Here is a 27,122-nt window from a genome sequence, read left to right as displayed (position 1 = left end):
ATGTCAATTTTCCTGCAAAGGAGCAGGTAAGTTCAAATGTGACCAGGGGTAACAGCACAGAGTTTTGTAGCTGTCTTTTGGGAAGTGCTAGAAATGCCACTTAGCATTTTCACCTTTTCAGATTTTAGAACTGAACAATAGTTACAGGCTAATTATTCTTCTATGGAAAGTATTACTATCCATTCACTGCCTCCCCAGCATATTTGTAGCAGCAGAAAATATATCTCAGATAGCTCAGAGACCAAACAACAGCTGCACTGGTGTTCTGATCTCAGAAAATGTGGTTCAAGATCAGGGCATGCATAGAGCAGTAAGGAAATGTAGAATATCACAAATATAATGCTCTGAAGGCATACAACTCTGGAATAAATAAATATTAGGAAATTCTGCAGCATTACTTTACCAAAGAATCCAAAGTGTATCTGCTTTGACAGGCAGGTGCACAGTCAGCTCAGAACAGCCTGAATTGAGATGAACAAGACGCATGGAAGGGCAATGACTTTTGTATGTAGCCTTTAAGAATCTGTATGACTTCTCATTTCTTGCTTGAAATGCAGTGCATAAGTAATCTTTATCCTTAAATTTACAATGGCTGCTCTGAAAGTAATGCCTCCTATTTCATTATGCTAGCCTAGAATGTCAGAGGTGGATATTGGTGGTATGGCAGTAGAGGTTGAACCTTCCCACCATTTTGTTGTCGTGTGGCACACAGCAGCAGAGGGGCCATCTAACAAAATGACATCTCATATGGAAGTGCATGTGAAGTGAAGGTATGGAAAAGATTTCCTCCATGAAGAAAAAATGGCACCTATTGAAATTCATCCATGCTTGCTGAACATTTATGGAGACTGAACAGTGGATGTGAGTGCAGTGAGGCAGTGGGTGGTGCATTTCAGCAGTGGCAACAGCAACATAGAAGATAAGCCATGATCTGGATAGCCATGCAGATTTTTATGAGCATGGCATGCAGGCTCTTGTACATCACAAGTGAAAATGCACGGCTAATGGTGATGACTATGTTGAAAAATAGTGTTTTGTAGCTGAGAATTTGTTCTATCAAATAGTTTTATTTGCTTTTTGTACCTCTTGTAGTTCCCATGGAAATAAATATGAGGCATTACATTTGGAGCAACTATCACCTTTCCAAGTCAGACACTTTTTTCCTCTGTTCTGTGAAACATCTGAAGAATTCCTAAGTACTGGAAAAATGATCACTATTCTTATTTTCTTTCATGCACAGTTGCCAGTATTCATGTCTTTAACTGCTCATTCTTTGACTTAGTGTATGTAAATATTATTGCCGATCCACTTCTCCTGCACGCTGCCAGAACGGAGCTGCAGCATCGCGGAAAACCAGCTGAGGAAAATGGCCAAATTGACTGTGGTGGTAGAAAGCTTTTCTGAGGGCAGATGATCCTCCAAAACAGGGCTGGCAGAAGTGTAATGCTGTATGACTGCTTCCCGAGTGCACTTTGCACCTAGAATGCTTGCTAACTTTTACTGGAAATGCTGCATAGCTGTAAGCTTAACAAACGATGAATGATTTAATACAGAAGATGTTATTAGCTTCTGGATCACTATTGCAAGTATGATGACTGGATTACATCAGATGATGAACTTTACAGGAAAATGTTTTAATTTTCCAAGGTCCTTAGCGCTAGGAATCAAAGCTGCCACAGATAACCAGTCACACTTCAACGAAAGGGCAGCAGCTGAAAAGGATCAACACTTATCTTTGGAATTATCTAGACATGTATAGACTTAAATGACATGAAAGAAGGTTTACTTGGCTATATGTGGTTTGTTTTTTATTTGCAATCAGCTATAAGGAGATGATACAAAAATAATTCTGAAATCAAGAACAGCAATACCTTTCTGCTTTCCTCAACATTCTACAGGTTTGCAACTGTGAGAATTAAAACTTTTGTCAGTATGGTTCCATGACTGTCTCCTTTCCAAGGTATCTGTTTTAGTACCTGCAGCTTTGTAGTAGTTTTCTATGGTAAGAATAGTTTCAGAGTAATCCAAGACAAGAGAAAAAAAGTATCTTGTGACAGTGTTTAGTTCTGTTGCTGTTATCTCTAAAATTTGACTGTGGAAAAAGCTGTGAGATGCTCTGAATGTAAAACTCTAGCCACAGTCATGGTTTTGGAAAGCACAGCATCTTGTGTGAAACTGTATTTGCTATCGGGAGAATTTGATGTGATTTACAAAACCTGCAAAGATATTTCTGCAAGGAAAGAGAAAACTTAACTGCTTGCCCTGTTGTGGAGTCACAGTATTATTCACAGTCCACCTCTGCAGACATTAATGCACCACTTAGAAACTGTACTCTGGAGATCTTTTTCTGTGATTAAATTGACACTTTAAAAATCCAGTGATTTCTAGGAAGTATGTGCAGAATCTGGCTCCACACTTTCTTATTTTGCACGCTTTTGAGCTGTGTCTAACCACCAAATTTCTCCACTAGTGGAACAGTCCTATACTTACATCATATTACCTTGGCCATTTTGTATCTGTTACAGCCTTCAAGTTACCTACATTCTCTTTGGGTTAGCAATGGGAGATCAGCTGATGATACTCTGGATCCCTGTTGCAGCTCAAGTGCTCTGTTTTCGCTAATATTTCTCTTCTCTTGCTGCTTACTACCATGATTGGTATGTTTCTACTAAGGAAAATTGTTCAGGATTCTCAAAGTTTTTAATGACACTCTAAAGCAGTTGATTCTTAACAAAATTTCCCAGTCCCAACAGAAATAACTGATAGGTACCAAGAATCTTCGGACCAGAAAACTTCTAAAATGTCCTAGACAAACAAACAATCTGCCATCTTATCCCTTTATTCTGGTCTAAATATAGTGTTCAATTTCTCCAAGACTTTTCTTCTGTGCCTGTGCATCTTGCTAAATAAACAATCTTTTATCATATTTTTCATAAATCTGCAATCTTTGGTTTATATGTTCTTTGTTACCTTAGTAGCAGTAAAGTTCTGTATAATCTTCCATGAACATCTGGCACGACAATGAATCATTCCTACAATTAAAGCTTAGAAACAGCACCTCTCCACCATAAACTCAGATTTTCAACTCAGTCTTCAAATGTAGTGTTTCTGCACCTCCTATAAACACGGAAAACTGCTTATAAATCATTTTAACGTTGTTTTCATTTAGTACATTTTTTATACTTACCTAAATGTACAAATTGGTCTTCAAGCCTTTAGAATGCATAGTAGAAATGAAGTTAAAACTATGGCCTAAGGACATTTACCATTGTCGGCTGTAGAATTCTCATGGTCAGACTTAACCTATGCACTGCTTGAAAATGCAAAATGTCCTGCAGCAATATCTAATGGCTTTTACTCTCCACAAAATAGTTCTCTGCTTAAGACCCACGTAAAGGAAGAAGCTGCTCTGCAAGCTTTGAAGTCTTTACCTTAGAAGTAAACTTAGAAGTATTCTTTTCCCTAACTTTCTGCATTACTTCCATGGCAGAACTATCTTCTTAGCATATATGATCTATAATGAAGCATTAACAAAAAAGAAAATGAAAAGTTGTCTGGATTCTGAATGTTTTCTTGCCCATGCTATATCACATTTGATCCTGTGAAATTACAGGTGCACAGAATATTAGAAAATGACTTAGAAAAAAAAAAGAGAATTACTTGAAAGTTCACTGAAATACAAGAAAGATGTGGAGCTGTTGGGGCAGGTCTGGAGGAAAGCCATGAAGATGATCAGAGAGCTGGAGTGTCTCTCTTATGAAGTAAGGCTGAGGGAGCTGGGCTTGTTTCAGCCTGGAGAAGAGATGGCTCCAGAGAGACCTCATCACTGCCTTTCAGTACTTAAAAGGAGCTTATAAAGAGGAGATAGACCTCTTTACTTTTTACACAGGCAGATAGTAACAGAACAAAGGGAATTGTTTTCAAGGAGAAGAGAAAAGATTTAGATGAGATATTAGGAGGAATTTTTTTTTCTCAGAAGGTGATATGGTGCTGGCAGAGGTTGCCCAAGGGAAGCTGAGGATGCCCCAACCTTGCAGGTGTTCAAGGTCAGGTTGCATGGGCTCTGGAGTGTGATCCAGTGGGTGGCAACTCATGGCAGAGCAGTTGAAATGAGATGTACTTTAATGTTCTTTCCAATCCAAGTCATTCTATGATTGTATGAAAATCTTTTCTAAATGATTTTGAAAGGACACTTTGATAAAGCTAATCCATTCACAGTGAAGTAGTGTGGAATTAGGCAGGATGCCCCTTTCTCTGTCTCAGACAGAGTCTATAACTGTGGGATAAGGAAGATGAAGTATTGGCTAAGTGTGTCAAATATGATGGATGGATGATCTTCATTAGCTTTGACACTTTAGCTTAACTTGGAATGTAATACCTGGCTGTGAGTTTGACAGCCCAGATTCTGTTTTGAAGTTCCAGCTCTGAGAACCTACTGACCTGAGAGCTACAGGGGAAAAAGGGAGACTGTAGAACAGTAGGAAACATTTATACTGGCTTGGCTGGATGAGGGTCGGTTTGGGGCATTTGAAATGGAGTAGTGGGTTTGGATTTTTCTAACAGGTGTTTGTTTTACTTTTTCCATAGCTTTTAAGAATTTATGCAGCTCAATCATAGACTCAAGTGCATTGAAATGAAAGTCATTTGCTTTCTAGGTGGAAAAGGAGACTAAAGTTTATTCAGTTTCCAACAAGCATTCTCATGAAGGTAATGCACAATTATAAAGAAATCTTTTCGATTCTAACACCTGAATTCTTGTTACATGACTTCTTCACAGGACAATGAAGCCAGTAGAAAGTTTTCCTAATGACTTCTACAGGGCATAAATTAAGCTCTGAGCAACTGAGTGTCCTGGTTATTCTTTATTGCTCTTGATAGGTACATTCCACAAAACATGTCATATTTTGAAAAATGTATATAAATATTAATTTATATACATATATAATTTATATATACAAAATTAAAATGTAAAGAAAGCTTTAGGAATGTAGTTGGCACTCGGAGTTGTTTGACTAGGGAAAATAAAGCCAAGTCATAGTCTGTGCTGAGCTCAGACAGTGGAAATTTACTGAGGCTGGTGACAGGGCAAAGGTCTGGAAGAGCTCCACCATTGGAGTAAAACGGTGGAAAGAGAGAGTTTAATCACAGGAAATGAGTAACCATCTGGCTGCATGTAGAGAATTAAGAGGATGAAGGTTACAACTACACTAACGCATGTAAGTCTAGTAACTATGTAAGTCTGAGTCCTTAAATAAAGCCTTCACAGACCCCAGAGCTTAGGAGGGCCACAGGGTTTCCTCAGTCACTCACTGATGAGCTCACTGATAAAGATTGATTTGGGGTTATTCTGTTGATTAACAACATCTGTCCCTGCCAGTACTTGACAGCTGTACGCCTACACCAATGCATGAAAAGAGAAGATGGTGTTTAACTCCTCTGGGACGTGCAGGAGTGCCCCACCTGCACAGCAGGCTGCCCCATGTCCTGCCACTCGCCCTGACAGGAGCACAGTGCCGAGGCTGGCTGGCAGGCACATTTTTCACCACTTTGCTGCTGCAAATGGCGGACTGCGGAGCCAGGCCTGGGCCTGCAGGGCTGTGCAGTGAGGGCAGGAGGATCGGGTGCAGCCGGGTGGGATGGCATGACATGAAGTGGCCCACAAAGCAGATCTGCGTGGCATAGCAGTGAGTGTAAACGCTCCACCATACGCGTGCCCACGTGCAGCCAACATGCGGGCAGGGCGCTGAGGCACTGCAGCCTTCACACGCGGACTGCAGCACTCGACCCCGCCGGGCGTTCAGTAAATCCCCCTAAAACGCAGCCGCTCCGGAGCGTCTCCTTTTCCCCCTCAGAGCACAATAAACACGGGGCGTTCCTGCAGCCCCGGAGAACTACATTGCCCGTCGGGCGCTGCGCTCCGCCCCCACCTTTCCCGCCTCCCGCCGTTATCGCCTCTCAGCGCCGAGGGCTGCTGGCCGAGGAGGCGCTGCCGGCCGGGGCTGCCCGCGGGTGGGCGGCGGTGGAGCGGCGCGCCCGGTCCAGAGCGGCGGAGCTGCGTTCCCGCGGCGTGCTGCCCGTCGCCCCGTCCCGTGGCCGCGGTGCGGCTCATGAGGTGAAGATGGTGATCCGCGTCTTCGTCGCCTCCTCCTCGGGCTCGGTGGCGGTGAGTGGGAGCGGGGCTCAGCCCGCGGGGCCGGGGCAGTGCGGGGGATCGGGCGGTGCTGTCCCGGCGGCATCCGGCAAGTGCGGGCGGTGAGATGGGGGGCAGCCGGAGACAGGTGAGAGGGGGACCGTCGGGTAGGGAGCGCCTCTCCGAGCGAGCAGCCCTCCTAGGGAAGGTCTAATTCCTGTCCAACTCCTTTCTAAAAAGCAGCGCTGAGTCCTTCTGCTTAACTGAAGCTCTGAGAGCTTTGATTATGTCCGTGACCTATGAATGTCCGTATTTTCGTATAAACTGACAGCTCTGGTTTCTGTGAAGGCAGTCTGAATGGAAGCTTTCAATTAAATTTGCTTTCCGATGAGAGCCAAGGGAAGGACTCGGATGTAGGTGCTGTTCTCTGTGCCCCAGCAGTGAAGGCGGCAGCGTTTTTACACGAGATGCGGCGCTGCGTTTGCCCATCCCAAGGCTCAGTGCGCGCTCCCTTCCTTTTGCCTTTCGCTGAGCGCTGTTTGCTTTCAGTTCAGTGGCACGGTGACAGGTCTGTGTCCTGATATGTTTTGGCAGGAAAGATTCCAAATGCTTAGTAACTGCTTTACAGCTAATAGCAACTCATTATCCATTTCAGTGGCCAAACAAGTAAATACGGAGCGTTTTCGGAACTCCAAGTCATGTTTGTGAGGCATCCATAGCCGAAACGCCTCCTTCCCTGCACATGCAGGTGGTCCAGCACTGCGAGGATTACTTTCTGTTTTGTGCTCCCGTCTCAAACAATACTGTACGGTGTTATCATTTGATTTTGTTGGGGGTGGGGTTGGGGCCGCATAATTAGCTCGCACGTATCTCCTGATCTACCCGCTCTGCAAATAGGTTATTCATTGGGGTTTTTGGCTCTGCCCTCCCCTTCCACGACCTGCTAACAAGATGCATACGCTACAGGCAGTAGCACTGTAGCTCATATGTTAACGCACCAAAGCTGAGCTTGAAAAGAAATGCGCATCAGTGCTGACTTTTTCCCCCTGTGTTTTACAGCACAACAACATATAACAAGAACAACAGTTTGCATACTGGTGATAATCAGCTTATTTCTGTATAGTCACAGTATGTCTGAGTGCAACTCAGCCAGAGAAGAATAGGTAACAGAGGGCTGGAAGGTACTGTTAGCCAGGAGCAGAGCTGTGACATCTATTTTACTGTCTGTTCATTTTTTCTTTTCATCAGTGTTTCCTTAACATTAGGAACCTTCACATGGGTTAAAATCCTGCTGTGCTCAGTGTTGCATCTTAGGGGCTTTATTTCTGTGGGTTTTGCGTGAATGTCTATACCGTGGCTTGCTGACTGAGAAAAATGACAAAGGAAAAGCTATTATCAGTGGGATGTGTGGGAAACAACACCTGGAGAAAGGGGCAGTTGCTGTATTCGCATATTTTTAAACAGGGAAAACTTAAATATATTTTTATCCTCCTGAGCATAAGAACTATAACCAAGCAGAACTGAAGGGAAACAAAAATTGCTGTCATTCTTTGCCTCCTGCTCCAGCCTTCATAGTAACTACAGCATCTACTTTTTGGGATGCAGCTCACGAAACAGGATGATATCCCTGTTTAGAGAGATTAGTACCCCCAACAGGTGCTCCTTCATCTTTTGCAGAAAAGCAGTGTCAGAATCTATGGTTTAACTTCTACCGTGTAGGTCAGCTTGTATCAAACTGTAGGACTGCTGTTTGTGAGAGTGGATATAACTGAGTTTATTATCTGACTTCAGTATGAGACCAAAAAATTCTGTATGCAATATTTGCTGATAAACCAAAAGCAGTGTCATAGGGACAGGATTTTTCTAATCTCAGTAGAGATGCGTTGTTAAACTGCTCTTTATTTTAAAACAAAAAGCTCACCTCATTTCCTGAGCAAGCTTTTGGATTCCCTTGTTACCTGCAGTGTGCTGCTCAACCAGGGATGTTTTTCTGTCCTTTTTCCTCTTTGTGCCTGGAACAGGTCTGCTTTGAATGTATTTGCAAAAAGGAAGTGGTAAGGACAGTTGCTTATTTAAATAAAAGTAATATACAGCAACTTCCTCATGCTACTGGAGAAAGGACTGATGTGAAGCAGTAAATATATTGAGTTAACTCTTATAGTATGACTCCTTTTGAACACTCAGTTTGGATGATACGTGTCTTAACTGTGGCGTTCCTAGTAATATCCTGGTCCTAGAGTCAGCAAAGACTCTTGTTTCCATAAGTATGACCTTTCTTGGCAACTTTGATGTGTTTATTGATCCTGTTGCTTGCTGCAGTTTGTTTCAAGCTAAAGATAAACATACGTGATAGCTGTACCTAGTTCTTAGAGTTCAGTTCATAAAGTGGTTTGGGAGTGATTACGGAGAATGAGGAAGGGAAGTTATCAGAGTGGGTGGGGAGGGACTGAGAACAATGTGAACTTAACCACCCTTTGTTCACAGCCTTCTCCCTGCAACACCTTCCTCACATCTAAAAGTTCTTAGATCACTGAGAGGTTAATATTATTAGTATTACTTTGCAAGAAAACTCGTGGTTGTAAATTTGTAATGAGCTTGAAAGAGCCCGTGGGTGACAAAACCCTGTTATCTAGTTATAGCTTGTGTGGAGACATTCTTCTTCAGTGCTTTCTGAGGGTGGACTGCGGGCTTACCCTGTGGAGATGCTGAAGGGAAGTTCCTGAGATCTTGTTGTGGGAAGGCAGGAGAGAGGCCTGAGGCATCATGTGTGTGTGTACTCTTCTAAATAGCACCATGTTTTAAGCATGCATTAGAAGGATCCAGCTGAATCACAGTGGGAAGCCTGTGCTTAGGCAGACGGGCATGTTTTTACAAGCTTTACCATCTTCTGCTTTTTCTGACCTGAATTTCTATTTGTTGCTGGACAGCTGGGTCTCAAATTCCAGGCACCCTGTAGGCTCTGGTGACAGGCCTTGCTGCTCCTCTTTATAGAAAGCAATGAGTGTTATTTTGTGTTTAAGAGAAGTCCACTTTAAAGTTAGTCTTTGCTGTTCTCTTCTAACAGAGCTTCAATATTTTGAGGAAATAGTTTGTCTTTGTTTTTCACCAAATAATTATGAGGTGAATGTAATTTAATCCACTTCACATTTTCCATCTACCAATAAAAATCCTCAGTTCAGGATGTATTGACTTGGCTAAACTTGGTTTTCAGTGTTTTAAAGCTAGGTCCATCTTTGACAGGAAGCTGCAGTATGAGCAAATTACCAAACTCTGCCTGGAATTCCTGCAGCTATCTGGAAATACTGAACTGGAGGGGGCTTCAGTCCCCTTTCAGTCTGAGGACCAAAGGTCAGGTAAAAGGAGTGTTGCTGAAGGGCTTTCAATGGAGAAACCTCAAAAAACTGTCTCGCCTTTACTTTTTTCTCTCTAGTAATAATTTATGGCCTTGGAGCTTCCTTTAAGCTGAACATATATTGTAGGGGAGTTACTGACATAGCAGAACAGAGAGTAGAATCTATTCTGACTAGTGAGAGTTGCAAAACGCTTTCCCATCAAAATTTTTATGTGTTCTTGAGATGTGAAAAACAACTGAAATCAATTCCATTTAGTGTACAAGAGCAAACACTGCTCAGATACGTTCTTCATGAGAATGTGTTTAGGGGAACTGGAAGTTTGGAAAAACATAGCATGAGACAATGAAAAAAAAAAAAAAGCACTTTAAAGAATGATAGAAGATTGAACTTTGATTCTTGCTACTGAAAAGAATAATGGATTTTTTTTTTTTTTTCAACAAGGAAGCTTGATAAAAGCGTACCTGTAGTTATATTGTCTCTATAGTAAATATTAGTTTTATGAGACTACAACTCTTCTTTTGTTTAAGCATATTACATAGATCAATGCATAAATGCAAACAAGTTGGAATTTTTGCTTTCTGGAATGATTTTAAACTACAGTATAAAGCATCCAAATGCCAGAGCAATCACAGTCATGTTTAGTTGTTGGATAATGTAATTGGAGACAAATCAAAAGCTAACATTCTTAAAGCAAAGCTTATCTCCTACCGATAATGAGGACTTTTGTCTCCACCCTTATTTGTACAGTCCTTGTAAATCAACATCTCTCATTATGCTTCTCAGGAAGAACACGCTTCTTGTTTAGTGGCATGCAAGGTTAACTTAGAATGTATCACTTCTAGAGTATTTACCATCTTACTGGCCTTCTTTTTTGCCTCTCTGCATCTCCAAAAAAAAAACGCAAATGGCTTTCCTGATTTCTGTCAGTCCTGAGTGCAAGTTGCTGTGGCAGTGGGAGCCTGAGAGCTTGTGACTGACTTCTGCCAGGTGGGGAGATCAGTGCTGAAGGCTCTGTCTGGTCCTTAAGGACCTCCTGTGGATCTCGCTCAAGTCTGTATTGCAGAGAAGTCTGAGTTCTAGGCATATCCTCCTTCCCTATGATGGAGAGCACCAAGAACCTCCAAACAGTGATTCAGAGACTGAAGGAATGTGTACAGCAGGGAGCCCAGCAAGAGCTCTGGACTCAAGAATACAAGCAGAATTCAGACCCTTTGCACATGCACATGCTATTCAATACCCAACTGTTGAGCCATTCGCTCCAGTGCTTTTCAAACATTTACCTTTCTTCTTGGCAGGTAGATTATGTCAGAAACAATGTTACCTCGTAGAAATGCTTGAGGCTAACTACATAGTAACATGAGCAGTAGGACCGTTTCTGACCTTTGTTTGCAATTGTAGCTGCAATAAAACTTCAAAGGAGGTATTGTTCTGACCGGGTTTCTGAGGACTGCAACTTATGCTTTGGCTCTCCGTATACTGATCTGCTTTGTATAGACATATGTTTCAATGCCTCTAACTGCTGTATAATGCCATTCTCATCAAAGACTTAGCCCACTGTTGTGAATATATTCAAGTGGTCAGGAAACGGAAAAAAAAAAAATGTAATAAATGGTAACTTGCTTATTTTAAGAAGTCTCTCTTCCCCCTCCTCCCCATCCACCTTCCCCCCATTTCCCCCCCTTTTTTTTTCTTTTTTAAGAGTATAGCAGTGTGAAAGTGACAGTGACCTGTTCTCCTTAATCTTTCAGCTACACCATCAAAGCCTGGAAAAGCATTTTTGTAACCTTGGTCATGATACCAGTGTTTGTGGGGGCTGCATACAAGAGAATTTGATTACATTAATTAAGTTGAAGTAATTGAATTTATTGAAGTAATAACTAACTTACATGCAGTTTAGTGGTATGAAATGACTTTTGGAATATTTTATTTTCCATGTAGTTTTGGGAACTGAAAAACAATTTGTGCCCGTAACTCACCTGCTTGTTTTCTGTAAAGCACAGCCCAGGAGGAGAGGCAGAGAATGAAGCATATGCCACTCTTCAGGCATCCTTGTTTTGTTATCTGGCACTAGGACACCAGCTTATAAACTGCCATATTTACAATTGTCATTGCTGCATTATTCTCTGCCAGCACTGCTCCTGCAGAGTCAAGCTCCAACAGAGGGAGAAGTCAGGCATTTCTCATGCTGTGAAAGCATTGGATCACTGCAACTGCTTGCTTCAGTGAATCTGAACTGGAGCTCTTAGTACTAGATAACCTCATCTGGTGAATTCAGGTTGAGGGTACTGAGCTTTCCCCGTGCAGTTTACTACAGGCTCAGTGTTTGCCTTGTTGCTACAAAGATCACTCAGCCAGGGGAAGCTCAACTGAATTCTGTTACTTTTGTACACTGTTGGCTCCAGCTTTGAATTGCTCTAATCCCATCTGCAAGCTATGTAGGGTTCTCAGTACAGAGAAATGAACCTCAGGATGTAATCTTCTGTTTAAGATGAAAGAGATAGAGTGTTGGTGGGAAAGCTGTATTGGGCAACTGAGGCTCTGTTCTTGTGCAAACCATAGCGAGGGAGTGCTGGTTGCGTGATTTACAGGGCTCCTTCTGGAGGAGACCTTAATTTCCTGTAAAGTGCGTGTTCTGGTGGACTAGAAACAAATTACTGCAGTTCTTGAGAAAGCACATATTTTCTGCGTTCCTGAATACTGCTCCACTTTTATTATTTAAGGATTTGTCGGTAAACTTCAAGAAATGACGAAGGCATGCCAGTAAAGACAGAAGCGTACAGCTGAAGTAGCAAAGCTCAGAAAGGAAAGCTCCACACTGCAAGAGGGCACATTTATTCGAAGTATCAAAGCATTCAAATCTTTTTTAGTACTTGTAAATACTTGTAGTTACTAAGAAAGTACTGCTTCATGTGTTTTAAAAAAAAATCTTTGCATTTTAATAGATACGTTGAATATTCTAGTTCTAGTATTCTTGTCAGAGATAGTGTACTGCTGTATAAATCCAATTCATTTGTTATATGAAAAAAAAAAACCAAATCTAGAATACATTCTGTCACTTGCCCTCTCTTAGATTCTCTCCTCTTCTTTTCCAGTTTGTTTATTTCAGATGGTTCACACTCACATTTACCTGAAGAGGTCAATGTAAAAGAAATTAGGATTTGTGGAGAAATAATCAGTGTAAGGTAGTTCTTTACTGCAGAAAATCAGGACCTCTTTTGTCTTTAGCAAACCGAGTTCAAGCTGGAGATATAGAGTTGTTACTAAGCTGGTAACCTAGGCTGTATCATTTTAACAGCAAATTCACTAAGGGCAATGGCTTTTTCAGCTGCAGCCTCCAGTGCTGGCTCCTATGGGGATCTATCTCAAATGAAACACTGAGATCTTTGTTTTGCACATGGTGTGAAAGTTTGATAAGAACAGTAATGGACGCAGAAATGTTGTAGTGCTTGGAAACTATCCCTACTTAAAATCTACTGTGTGTGTCCAAAACCTCCGTCATGTTTCAGTAGGTCAGCATTTTCTTCCAGCTTAACATGTGGATAGTTTTTACAGGAGATGGTTAGCATTTAGCAAGTCCCTGAAGCTGGCACATTTCATCCTTAGTGAGGTGAAGGGAAACATAGAGCTAGTGGTGGTGTTTTCTCCCTGTGACTATTGAAAAAGACAGTTTGCAATTACTTTTGATTGTAATATTTGAAAATGAAAATCAGATTAATTTCAGTGGGACTTATGTAGATAGCAGTATGATGTGATTTTTCTTGAAATGCTGGTCAACTTCAAGTGCTTTGAGTGGAGGAAAGGGTGACTGATGTGCAAGATCAGCATGGGAACTCACAGAACATGGTGTTTGTCTCAGAGAGAGATACTGTCAGCACAAAGCTAACTCTCTTGTCTTTTGGACCAGCATCTTGGGGTGAAATCTTTTGATTCTTGTCTTGCAAGGCTATGGTGGTACTTCCATTTGGATGTGCTGCTCCATTCATTTCCAGTCAGACTGGGCTGAGTCTAAAGCTTGTAGATGTCATATTTCTCAGGTGATTGGTGCTGTATGATGAGGATCTTTCAAAAAATGAGTTATCTCTCTCTTCCTGTTATTGATGATAGAGGGAAACAACTGGATTTTAGATCAGTGAACAAGAGTTTCTCACCTACACTTAATGTTGTATGACACTGCAAAGTAATTGAATTTGGCACAGAGAAAACAGTAGCTGTGTTTCTGGCTGATTTATGAAGAGAAGCTCTTTGGAGGCACAGGGTGTTCAGTGACTCATGTTAATCATCAATAACAGCATGCCCTTCTGTTGCTGCCCATCTCCTCTGGGTAGCATAGAGCTTGTCCTGGCAGTTAACAGTTCCAGGAATTGTTGGTAGTTTTGTTCTTTTACCTTAGGATAACTAATCTCCATCACTCCTGCTAAGAGAATTTGGAAAACTGTAGGATGTTTCTCATTTCAGTACAAGGAGTAAAATTGTAGAAGCTAATGTCTAGGAGAAGCCTCTACAAATCTATTGATCTACCTTTGGAATATTTATATGTAAGTGTGGTGCATCTTGGTGCATATGTATGTAGCGTGTATGTTATGCACATACATATCTGCATATATATGTTATATATATATATGCATGCTTCTTGAAATTGCTGATAGATGCTAACTTAGTAAAATCTAAACATTGGTTTTTACATCCACAGAAGAGTGAAAGCAACAATATTGTTGTGCATCATGCTGGTCGCCCAAAGATACACCAGCATCTGGTTGGGCCCTGCCAGAAATGATCATTCTTTTACTTGAATGGCTAAACCTTATAGCATTGCAAACATGGATTTATGTCTTTTGTGTAAACTACGGTGCTAAAGCAGAGATGCTCACTCAGCTCTATTATTCTGAGTGTCTGGCCTGCACTTAAGAGTAACTCATGGTGCTTAAGTAACTCATTTCAGATAATGAGACATCTTCAAAATGTCACAATAGTTACACAAGTCTAAGTAATTCACCAATGTAATTGTAGTAGCTGATAGGGACATATGGTGACATAACTATTTCCCTTCCTCTGTAATGAAAGGATATCTCAGTGTTCTGAAGAGCTGTGGCAGGGTTAGCAGTGGCACTTTCACACCTCACTGCTGATAACTTCAAGGTTGCTTTTCTGTCTGTTGTAAAGCCTCTGGAGAGGAGTGTCTCTTTGCTTGCAGCTCTGTGAGTCTGCCTTTGCAGCTGTTGAAAATGGGCTGGTTACACTTTGAGCTGTGAAACTGAGCGTCTGAGTACAAAAACATGTCCGATTTTGCCACTGCTGCAGGGTGAGTGATAGCTGTTGGCAAGAGGGGAGTAGCAAGCTTCTGCTTGCAACAAAGCCATCAACAACCACAGCATCTGGCTTTCTAAGCATCCCATCTTATGGAGTGTTTTGTCACAGACTCTGCTGGATGAGTTTCTGTTGGAGTTTTTGTTTGTAGGCAGAGCCCTGAAACCACAAACTTGTACTGTCTGTCAAATCCAAATCAAAACACGTGATCCTGTATGTGTCCTTCACACATGCTGATAAGTTCTTCCTGTTTGCTTTTGGCTTTTCAAGCTTTTGCAAAGAGACAAAGCTTTGTTTACCTTCACATGCCAGGAGGTACAGCACACTGGGATCCTTTTTACCAATCTTTTAACACAAGTCCTCTGAGTTAATCAAGTAGATCCCTCTGGGAGCAATAGAATATGACAGGAAAAATACTCACAATTTTTCATTGATGGAAGTTCCATCACAACATTCGTGAATTAGTTTACTTTATTTCTTGATGTTTTCATACGTTAAAGTGAATATTCGGAATGCTTTCAAACTCAGTGCTTACAAACTAATTAGCTACTGGTTTCTTAATCGTTGAATTGGGTCAGTGTTTTTCAGATAAAGGCAAATGAATTTTCATATGCCAATTTGAAAGAAAGCTTTCTTTGATCTGATGAACCAAACCAAAACCTGTCTTTCTGTCACTGTGGGGCTAGTGAAGTTATCACCCGTCTGACCTAAACAAACCAGGATGTATGAAACATTTGATCTGGATCTGCATCTCCTAAGGTCAGACAATCTTCCTGAACCATCTCTGAGTGATCTGATATGTTCATATGGAAGCAAAGGCAAGAGTGGCATTTGAAGGAATTTGATAGCATCAGAGTGTTCAGGAGGAGCCTTGTAGGAAGTCAACACTCATTAGAAAGCAGAACTAGCCCTGATATGAGAAGGCAGCTGCCCCACGGCCCTGCTCTGCAGGAAGTCCTTCCTGCTCAGTGAGGCTGATTTGCCTGCAGCAAGGACTGGTTTCTAGCAAAGGTGCCCTGCATAAGGCCCTGGGGGAATCTGAAACTATTTGGATTGTACTGAGTGATACCTTTGGCTGTGTGGAGGTGACTCCAGCTGGCCTCACAGGAGGTGTACCTGCAGTTTGTGGGATAGTAATCAGGTGGCTGCTGTGCTGGGGGGATCAAGAAAGGGATCTGCAGGTGTATACCCAAGAGCTGTAAGAAGACATAAGCTACATGGATATAGTTGTGTTTGTTGGTAAAGGAAAAGCACTGATGTTTATTAATAAAGTTATAAGCTTCACTCTACTCTCAGTTGAAGCAGAGGTAATTTTGTTATTGATCTGAATAATAGCAGTGGCAATCAGCTCTTGTTTAGAGACTGATATTGACAAAATCCCTCAATCCCAGCCTCACAAAAACATATTTCTGGAACTTTTCAGTAATGCAGTCCAATTTTATCTAAAACTTGACAATCATCTGGAGCCATTAATGCATTTTTCTGTTGCTATTTCGTATACTGCTGGGAAAACCTTTAAATATCCTTAAAAACTTAGCTCAACCAGTTCCAAATGACTGATGTTGCTGTTGCTGCTGTCACTTTAAAGTGCATTATCAGAGGTGTGTGTATCTAGTTGGCAATGGCAGGCCTGTGCTGTGCGGATAGTGGCTCTCAGAAGAGAAGGGCGGATGTAGACAGATTCATTGCACAAACTTGTTTTTCACATTCTTTGGAGCATTGTGGAATCCTGATGTCTCTGATCCCTCAGGATCAGAAAGCAAATAAATGCAACCATTGTCTTTCAGAGGGAAAGGCAAGATGTCTTTTCTAAGTGTTCGAGGTGACTTAGGCCCTCGAACGCGCAGAGGAGGATTGGTGGCTGTGTGGGAAAAGTGCAGAAATAAGCTAGTATTGATATGGGAGCAGGGTTCTCCATGAAACCCCACATGTCCTGCTGGGCTAGGCAGTACTTTAACCTGAACAGGCCTGCTGGTCTTGCAGTTTGCCTTCATGTCTCTTTGAAACTCTAGGAGACTGTGAGGATGCTTCTATTTGTGACATCGTGTGGCTCCACGTTCTGAGACAACAGCGAGCTGATGAGCAGCAGTGAGAGCTCCAGCTGGGTGCTGCACTGCAAGTCCTGAGGGGCGACTTCCAAAGACCCTGCCCTGACAAAACAAGGCTAATTTAATTACTTTCTCAACCTCAGGAGCTGCCAGGTGCCTTTATGCATTCTATTAGATAAATATTCCTGCGCCACTGGGTTTTGATGCTTAAAGCTGATGAGAACGAAGAAACATGACCTACTTTTTGTTCTTTTTCAAGGAGTTTGCTTTTATATCTCATCTGCAATACGTACAGAAAATACAGCTGGGAGTGCTTTCTTCATTGTTACAAAACAATGTGGCTGATAAATACATAGAACTAGTTCACAACACGTTCAGTGCTCTGCTGACTCACCATGTCACAAAAAAAAAAAAAAAAAAAAGAAGGGAAAAAAGAAGCAATTGTTTGTTTTCATCTTAAAAGTCTGGGTGATAAACATATTGCATAACAGGAAGAGTAAATGAATTTGTTAGCGGACTCTTTTGTGTGTTTTTTAAAGCAAAAACTTTTATTTTTCTTTGCAGAATTTGAGTATTATAATTGAGTGTTATAATTTCTAGGCCATTCTGGGCATGAGTTGTAATGATAACATCCTCATTTTGTTATTCTGCTGTTAAGGGAGAAATAGGTATTTTGTTTTTACTGTAGCAGTATTGGACTTCTGTGCAACAAACTACTCCCTGCTTTACCTACTGGGGGAGACTGTGAGATTCAAACATCAGTTTTCTACTCTGCATTATAGGGTTGAGGACTGAGTTTACTGTAGTTCCAAACTTGGCAGTTCTTATCTACCTTGCTGAACTGGGACTTTACTGGGAAGAAAGGATACCCTTCAGAATCTACCTACAGAAACTAAAAAAAATAAGCATATGAATAAACATGATATAATGTGAAGGTCAGAGAACAGCTTACATTTTGTTAGGAGGCAAACTCTCCTATCAGTAAAGAGAGGTGAATGAGTAAGGGTTTCAGTTGTCATGTTTATGTGTACATTTTGAAAAGGAAGATAGATGTTACTAAGTTGGAAGGGTTTCTTTCACAATGCAAAAAACTTGCTGTAAACATGCCAATTTGACAAAAGAGAATAGCACAGAAGGAGTTTAGTGTAGAATACTAAACAGGAGTTCCAAATTATTCTCTGGCAACTTTGAGAGATGTCTGTTGGAAAAGTGCATGAAAATAGCACTTTCGTTTTAATCAGACTCTTGAATCACTGAAACATATGGTAAACCATGAACAGAAACGTCTATATCTTGAAAGAAGTTAGCTGCCAGCCATGGTTTGAAGTGTTAGTATTTTGAAATGAGTTATTCTAGTCCTGCAGGATGGTTCCTTCAGGAGGATAGAACTGACAACATGCTTTATGAATCCCTAAAACCTTGCAGGCTGCTCACAGATCCATAGAATTGTTAAAGTTGGAAAAGACTGCTGTGACCATCAGGTCTAACCATCAGCCTATCCCCGCCATGCTCACTAACCACTCATGGTGTCTTCTGTTCTGTGCTGGTCACCAGGGCCCCAGGGTCATTGGAACTTCTGAGGTCTGGCTCAGCTCCTGTTGCAAAGTTTCCAGGTCTTGCTTTGTATTAGCCATTTTTTATTTTCACAAGCAATGCTATTTTTTGGTTTTGCATTGATGCAATAGGATATGACTTCATGTAATTAACTGGAAGATAGATCCAGCTGATGAGAAGTAATGAGCCAAGATTTGGGTCTTGTAGCATCTGGTTTCATTGGCTCTGTCACAGATTCACATGTATGTAGATTTTCAATGCTGCAGAAACACATTACTCCTACTGCAAGCAGAAAATGATGATAGAATCAGTTACTTCATTCATGTACATCACTGACAAGTCTTGTTTCCTCAAACAAAAGAAATCAAAAGAAGTAGACTTGGGAGTGACTTGAACGGCTTTCCATGTAACATGCAGCTGAAAGGTACTCTGCATGGTGGTGCTGATAGTTGATATTTCTGAAGAACCTTCCATTATTTATTTATTTATTTATTTATTTCCTTGGTCTTTCTCCTTTCTGTTTGGTCTCAATCTGTCTCTGCTTCTCTATTACAGACCCACTGAAATAAGGAACCCCCCACAGCAAACGCTCACCTTCAATTGTTTTGAAGACTCCTTTGTGTTACTTGAGCAGGGAATAAAATTTTCTTACAAATTGTCCTAAATAAGAAACTTTCCCCTTCAACTTGTAGTAGAAACATTTCTACGCAAGACCAGGCTGGATGTGGCTCTGGGTAGCCTGGTCTAGTGGTTGGCAACCCTGCATGTAGCAGGGGGGTTGAAACTAGATGATCGTTGTGGTCCTTTTCAATCCAGGCCATTCTATGATTTTATGTTACAATTCTATGATTTAAATGCATTTTATCACAGTTCAACATGTAACAACATGAAGATGAGGCTAGCAGGCATTGGGCATGGAACAAATGTTACTGTCTTCTATTTTTTTTACAGAAATAACTAAATATGTTTTCTTTTGCTGACTGCTTGTAGTTGAACCCTGGTTCAACTGTAATTGCATTTTGGAAATATTGGACTCTTTCAGAGGTAGCCTACTATGTATTGTGCAGAGGTAAAGGTATGCAGATTGCCTCACAAAGCAGTGTCACAGCAGCTCCCAGGGTTCTGCTGACTGATTTTACTTTAAGCTGAGTAGATTGTCCTCCCAGCTTCATAAGTATTTCATATGGTATGTCCTTAATTATGCCTCTGTATGCAAGTGGCTGATTGCTGCTAGTGTAGCCCTGGGCACTGCAGGCTGCGTGTGGCTGCTGCTCAGGGACTGCTCTATTTATTTTCAGCCTGAAATGTTCTGGGGTCAATTTTTAGGATTTTGAAATATGAATATATAGCTTTTCTTTAAGATGAAGTTTTGAGCTACGTGGGGGTCTGTTCCGAGGAGACTCTTCTATCATGTAACGCAGTAGTGGCTTTGGCTGTTAGCCTTATGTAAGTATTCCCACCAGCAAAGAAATACTGACTTTCTATTTTTTTTTTTTTTCCTACCCTCCTCCATCAAGGCACAGTTTCTCCTCTCCTTTTTCCCCGTGTATGTGGCTGAGCTCTATTTTCCTGTGCCAAGAACAGTGAATTAATCATATGAATCTTTGTGTCACAGCCCTGCCATCTCTCTGCAATAAAAATTGCCAGGGCCACTTGTGCTCTTCAGCCAGGCAGAGAAAGAGATGTTCAGCAGAAGGTTAGTTGCTGCATGTTGCAAATATAATGGAACTGTCAGGGTCTGCATGTTAGTCTCAGAGTGTGTGAGATGACACTGGCAATTCGCAGTGCAACAATCCCTTTGGGTATATTCTTGTGACTTAAAAAGGCAATGGCTCCACATCTGGTATTTTCAGCTGTGGCAGTGAGCTGGATTGCGTATTTGTGTTACAAAATACTGCTTTTTCAGTTTGTGTTTCAGGGACATGCTGCTTGTCATGCTCAGCTTCTGCTGAGTCTTCTTGGGGTGTGGTTTTGCTACTGATAAAGACTGAGCAGATGGTGGTAAAGACCTGACTGCCTCTCCCTCCCTTGTCTCACTGGTTCCTGCATTACGCTGCTGCAGGGGAAGCTGTAGGAACTGCATGATAGGAGGGAGCAATGTTGCACCACCTCCATGACAGCCAACAGTGAGATCTGCTTAGCTGTGTCATTGTGCTGCATGCTGAAGGTGCCCCTGCCCAATACATTGCATTCCATTCTCAGCTGAGTCAATGAGGGGATAGTGTGACTGCTGCAGCACTGGGGTAAGGGCATGGATCAGGAAAGACTGACCAGGTTTGAGAAGGAAAGGAACAGCAGGACCACCTCTGCCTTGAGATAATAAGGTCTCAATGGATGCATTTTGGCTTTTTAATTGTCAGACTTCTAAAGTGCATTTGTGGTCTCTCATCTAATTTTGCTGAATTTCTGGGCCATTCTGGGCATGATTTGTGATGATAACATCCTCATTTTGTTATTCTGCTGTTAAGGGAGAAGTAGGTATTTTGTTTTTACTGGACGTCACTGTTCAGGTTAGCTGGGAGATGGTTAAGCAGTGACCTGAGCTCATTAAAGTTGTATGGGAAACAGTAATCTTATAGTAAAAGAGTCTTTTCAGTCTAACAGAAAAAATATGGAAGTGTAAGTGGCTGAAATCTATAGGTGAGGTGAATTCTGAATTGAAGCAGGCAGGGATTTTAAGCAAAGACAGTTAACTTTGGGAACAATTTAAAAAACATTGCAGATTCTCTGTCATTTACAGTTCAGGAATGGAGCTTAGGGGAAAACAATTTGCAAGAAACTTCCTACTCCGAAGAGAAATTAATTCTGGGATGCTAAAGGTCAGACCAGATAATCCCGATGGTCCCGTCTGGCCTGAGAATGCCTCTGAAGCATTTCTGCAAATCAGACTGTGGTGTAGTTTCCTTTACCTGCTGCACATCAGCATGAAGAAATGAAAGCGAGGGGAGAAGACCTGTATATATTAGCTGAGGTGGGCTTTTTTTTTTTTTTGGTAAATTGAGCTACTGAACTAGTGATTAACTCATTTCAACTCTGTATATCAGAATGCACAGTTTATTATTGCTGTTTTTTAATCCACCTAAGCAAACTGTCTCCAATGCTAGGATAAATGGAGACATCTTTGAGTGTTTCTTTCCTGTCTTATATTTGTGAATAGAAATGTAAATTAAAAGCAAGACTAAATCCATGAAAACAGAAGTTCAGACTACAATCATCCGTAGATGATTTAGAACATGGAGGACAGCCATTGGATTATCATAGCAGACTGTTAGCTTAGAATTTTCTCCACCGTGCTGGAGAGAACATCATGTAAATAGACACTGATTTTGTTTCATAATCAGAGTTGCTGCCTAACAAGAAGATATGATAGTGCCTATTCCTGTTTGCGCTTATGGTTAATAAAAATTTCATGACTACAAGGGAATTAAAAAAACAAATCTGTGTTTAATTGCATGCTTTGAGATGAGATGCATAGGATGCCTATAGAAGCTGGAGTCTCATGGAATATAGAATGAAGTGTGGAGGAGTTTGAGACTTCATAGGGGGTGTTTATTTTCATGGTTTATCTTTCAGCATCTTCTGATACTTTAAAATGTATCAAAAGCAAAATATTTTGGTGCTAAGGCACTCTGTTATGTAAGGATAAAAATGCTTTCACAAATTGTTGCATAAATAGCCATAAACTAAGGTTTTGTGATCATGGTATTTCTGATTGTATGAACACTTTTTTCAGGATCCTTTAAGTTGCATTGAGTCCTGGAAAGCCAGGAAGAAGCAAGGTGCAAAGCTTAGTTGCGTGAAGAGGACTAAAGCATGCACCTAATTTGTCACCTGAGGTTGCATTCATCTTCCCTGGGCTTTGGGCAGGAGATCAGGTCCTCTGTGTAGGCTAGTGAGGAGGAATTGACATTGCCCTTTGGGGCATGTTGGCCTGCTGAGGGCTTCATTTGGTTGAATGCTAGAGGTTTTTTTAGCTTGGAGTAATCACAAACTAGAACTACAGGCAGGATTGTGAGGCTGACGCATGCCTGAGGCACAGATCCAGTTGTATGGGAAGACAAAGATCCTGTGGTTTTCTTGGGGAACAATCAGCTGGTTTCAGTTGTCACAGATGCTCTGAGCATCAATCTTAAACAACAAGGCATAATTTAATAGGATTTTTAATGTAAGCATTTCTCTTGCTTCAGTTTACAAACTTCAATCAAATCACTTGGAGGAGGAGATGATGTTGCCTCTCTGCCTAAAATTTTTCAAGGCATTTTGTTTCTATTTACACAGCTGGCACATCCACAGCTGATAACTCCTGCAGATGTCGTGTGCAGAATTGCAAATCTTCTGGCTCAAAACCCCCCACCAATTTATTTCCCTTCAACATCTTAATTAGTTTTATAAAAATTAAAGGGAGAGATTAGGAAGTGTGTGATTGTGGGAGAATTCTCATGGTGTGAAGGGTAAAATGTGAGGGAACTGCTTAAAACTGAGCTGCAGTTCACTTTATAACGTACTGGAAGACAGCAGACGAAATAATTACATATACAGCAGAATGTGGCTTGGGCATGGAGAGCTTTGCCCAAGGCTGCCTTAGTCTCACAAACAGCTTATAGAGTGACTTGAATGTCACAGCATGCCAGGGATTGTCCTCACTGTGCAGTCAGTGCACGCCACTCTGAGAAGTGCAGGTCTGAAAGACTTGGTGAGGGCATGCTGCTGTGCATTGGGATGCTGCTCTGTCATTTGCTGGCTAGTCCAACCTGTGAAGGTGATGAATGCCATAGAGGCAGAATTCAAGTTGGTTTTTGCAGTATTTCATTGTAAACAAATGACATCTCCACATGTTTCTTTAGGTATCTTATTTCTATTTTAATAAATGCTTAGTAATCACCATTAAAATAAAATAAATCCGACTTTGGTCTTCTCTTGAAACTTTGTTCCTACATTGACCATAAATTTCCTTATCACAATTTTTAGGGAGGCAATAGAAGCCAAGTTTTAGTGCCAGCAGTGATGACGATGCAGTAACTTACCTGTTACTGATATGGTATTACTTTCATGCAACTTTTGGAGCTGCCTTCTGTATGAAAAAGTGATTCTTTTATGGTATGCCTAAAAACTAGTGCAGCTTCTGTAAGAAAGAGAGAAAAAAACACCACCACCAACAAAAAAACCCAACAGCTACAAACCCACTTAGAAAGGCAGTAATCATTCAAGACTTTTGTATTTCTCGTTTGTTGAGATGGCTACTCTCTTAGTTCAAATGAGCAATGAGAGCATCACTGTTATCTCCAAAAGATGTGTGATTTTGTGCTATGTTTAGCTGGATGCAATGGGCTGTGTGACAAGAGCAGCTAGCACGTGCACTTTAAAAATCCTGATTTCCATATAGTATTTGGGTCATATGATGCCCGCAGGCATGATTCATCCACCTGGGCTTTATGCCAATCAGCAACTGTGTGGATACAACACTCCAGAAATACTGTAAAATTATTAAAGTGCTGTTTTTTCTTCAAATAATGCTGTTGATTATAGCTGTAAAAACACAGCATATAGCTTCCTTCTGAAGGAGATTGTTTCATTAAGTGCATGCAGAAAATACAAAATGAAGAGATTGCAGAGCAGGTTGAGACAAATGAGATAGCTAGTTTTCCTCAGCTCTGCAGACTTTCTTTTCAAAGATTGCTTTCTTGCTATCAAATCCTGTTTGAGGCAGAGATAGTCTTCACCTGATGGATCTGCTTGAAGCCCTGCGAGCTGTTAAGAGCTGACCTTAGCTGCAATGAGCTAAAAACTTTTGTTGTTTTGCCTCTATTAGGCTTTCATATAAAGATGATAATCTCTTTGGAGGGAATAAACCCCATATATTTAGTATGTACCTACTGCATTTTTTTGTGGTGAAATTAATTTTCAAGAAATGAAATCATGCTTATTTTTAGACACGTGCATTATGCAGATGGACACTCTTAATTAAAGATTCAACAAGCCTTGTTCAGGGAATCATGGAGCTGCATTTTTATAAGATACCTTAGTGTCTAGGAAAACAAATATGTGCACTAATGGTTTTTTTTTCCATGCCAACATGTCTACCTACCTCAATGGTCACCTATAGGAGTGGACTCTTCTCAGACTTGCCAGGTTGCTTACCTTACATTTCTATCTGCCTTTATGCTTCAAAAATGTAGCCCCCAGTGGTTTTGAAAACCAACTATATTTTTTAATTTCTACTTCTTGTTTTCATACACTTCATTTATTTATCTTTTTAAAGATTCATCAAAGAGTAAAGGCTGAAAATTCCACAGTGGAACTAGAGAGACAGCCTTCTGAAAATGGGATGAGGAGGTATAACTTTTGTCAACTTGTAAAGAAACAGCAGTGTTTAATGTCTATGAACTTAAAACTGAAAAAACAGAAATTTCCCTCTTTCTTCCTGAGTACTTGACTTTCTGTCATGTGGAAGTAGGACAGGAGAGAAGGAATGTACTCAGGTTTGTAAACATATCTGGGTTATGGTTGACTTGCTCTGATGTATTGTGTTTTTGTTTTTTTTCCTTTCATCTAGATAAAGAAGAGGCAACAAGATGTGGTGAGGTTTCTGGAAGCCAATCGCATAGAGTTTGAAGAAGTGGATATTACGATGTCAGAGGAGAAAAGACAGTGGATGTATAAAAATATTCCTGAGGACAGGCAGCCTGCACAAGGCAATCCATTGCCACCACAGATATTCAGTGATGATCGGTACTGTGGAGTAAGTAGCTGTTACAGTTGTCAACGGACAGTGTGGCTGTATACCTTAATACCTTAGCATGTTGGAATTATAGGATCGTGGGTTGGCTTGACTTGGAAAGGATCAAGTTCCAACCCTGCTGCTGTGGGCAGGATTGCCAACCACTAAATCAGGCACTGGAACATCTGGCCCGAGGCCCCTTCACCTGGTCATAGAGCAGCTGACTACAACACTCTGGTGCTTCAACCATCCAGACAATTCTTTATCCACTTAATAGTAAACCTTCAAATCCATACTTCTCTGATTTAGAGATAAGAACATAGAGTGGGACAACATCAAAGGCATTGTATACCCTCTTGGCCTTCTAAATAGGCAAAACTTGCTGTTGAGCTTCTTCAGTAGTACCTGGATTAATGTACAACCTGTTGGTGGTAAAGTTCATTTGTTAGAACACTGGAATCTGGTGGTTTCTGGCTTTGCTACTAGAGGGTAGCAAAAATACAGAAGGAAATCTTTGGTACCACAAATAAGAACATTGATTAGATCGGGTCATATTGTTATTAAAATTAAGCTCCCTCTGCGTTGCTGTTGTAGTGCAAATTTCATTTATGCTCAAAGAACCCTTGTAGTCTGAATCTCTAGGAAAAATGAATGCTATTTGCTGCTTGATTTTTAAAATAGTTTTATTTTTTCCCTTAAGAAAAGTAACTTGACACTTTTTCTACTGAAAAACTAATAAGCTTGAGAGCTTGTGAATCTGACAACAAATTGATGGGTAGAGTGATTTCTCTGGTGGTGTGAGCTGCAATAACATCTCAGCTAGTGCAAGCTGAAGTGGTAGCCTTGGACTATTACATTAAGAATGGCACTATATATATTTTTTACTTCCCTACTTAGTCTGCAGCCCTGAGTCTTAGGCTCTCTTGTAGTCTGGGAAAACCTTCCCAGAACTTAGACTCTCCTTAGAACAAAATTTAAAAAGATCATAGCTCTGTCCTCTCTGCCTTGCTACATTCTTTTGTACTTCAACTGTATGACTTGTATATCCTTCAGGAGGCAGGTTTTAAAGTACTTACTGAACTGTCTGGTGGGAGACAGGAAGGCTTGATGTGCCACTCTTGATGCATCAAGAAGTGATTTTATTAGATTTGTATGTGAGTTCAGTAGGAGGATGAAACAGGAAAGTTTGTGTCTAGGTTGTAATAGTTGGACCAGGGTAAATGTGGATACAACGAGATGAAGAGGCATCCAAGCTAGTTCTAACTTACTCCCATCTGACTCTATTGTAGTGCAAGTAAGCTGCTGCTGGCTGATGGATCATTCAGATCTGCTGAGAACCTGCACTGTGATGGCTAGCTTAATGCAGGAAGAGCACAAGAACTGATTCAGGATCCTCTGCAACAAGCAAATTACACAGAATAACAAAATTGCAGAGATTGGAAGGGTCCTCAAGAGATCACTGAGTGCAACAACTCTCCTGCTAGTGCTGGTCCCCAATAATAGGTTGCACAAGTTGGCATCTAGATGTCTTAAACATTGCATGTTTGTTTGGAACTTCTTATGTTCGAGTTTTAGGTCATTCCTATTGATATACACTGCTGGGAAGAGCCTGGCCTCATCCATTTGTCCCCCACCTCCCTTTTGATATTTATCAACATTAATCAGATTCCCTCTCAGTCCAAGATTGTCACCAAATTGTTTATGATTAGCAGCTAATTGGCTTTTTTGAAGCAAGATATTTAACATCCCTCTGATAGGTAAACAAGACCTCCTACCTCAGCTATTTAACTCATACCTACCTACTTCAGGATATAAAATGTCCATTGAAGAAAATTATCTGGACATGGAAAGGATTTTGACACTTGTGTAGCAATTCCTCACTTGTGGATATCATCATTTATATTGTTCAGTGTGATTTTAGTGAACTTGGGTAATGCAATGCTCTAAGCAGTTGTTTCATATTGATTCTGCATCTTTGCAGTTTTTCTTTATGGTATGTTTTAAAAAAGTCTTAG

At 41.0% G+C, this 27,122-nt stretch overlaps 1 protein-coding gene across 1 annotated transcript in view; it reads left to right on the top strand.

Moving 5' to 3' along the window:
- SH3BGRL2 (SH3 domain binding glutamate rich protein like 2) overlaps nucleotides 1–27,122 on the top strand; it is a 45,881-nt gene continuing 18,759 nt past the window's right edge. Inside the window, exons 1-4 of the mRNA XM_085218442.1 lie at nucleotides 1–26; nucleotides 5,668–6,098; nucleotides 6,132–6,163; nucleotides 24,943–25,128. Of these exons, the coding sequence (XP_085074568.1) occupies nucleotides 1–26; nucleotides 5,668–6,098; nucleotides 6,132–6,163; nucleotides 24,943–25,128 (675 nt within the window). The remainder of the gene's footprint in view (nucleotides 27–5,667; nucleotides 6,099–6,131; nucleotides 6,164–24,942; nucleotides 25,129–27,122) is intronic.

This window comes from Meleagris gallopavo, chromosome 2 (genome assembly GCF_905368555.1).
Source record: "Meleagris gallopavo chromosome 2, MGAL_WU_HG_1.1, whole genome shotgun sequence".
NCBI classification, from domain to species: Eukaryota; Metazoa; Chordata; class Aves; order Galliformes; family Phasianidae; genus Meleagris; species Meleagris gallopavo.
The sequence above is the reverse complement of the archived record's forward strand: the minus strand, read 5'-3'. Positions and strand labels throughout refer to the sequence as shown.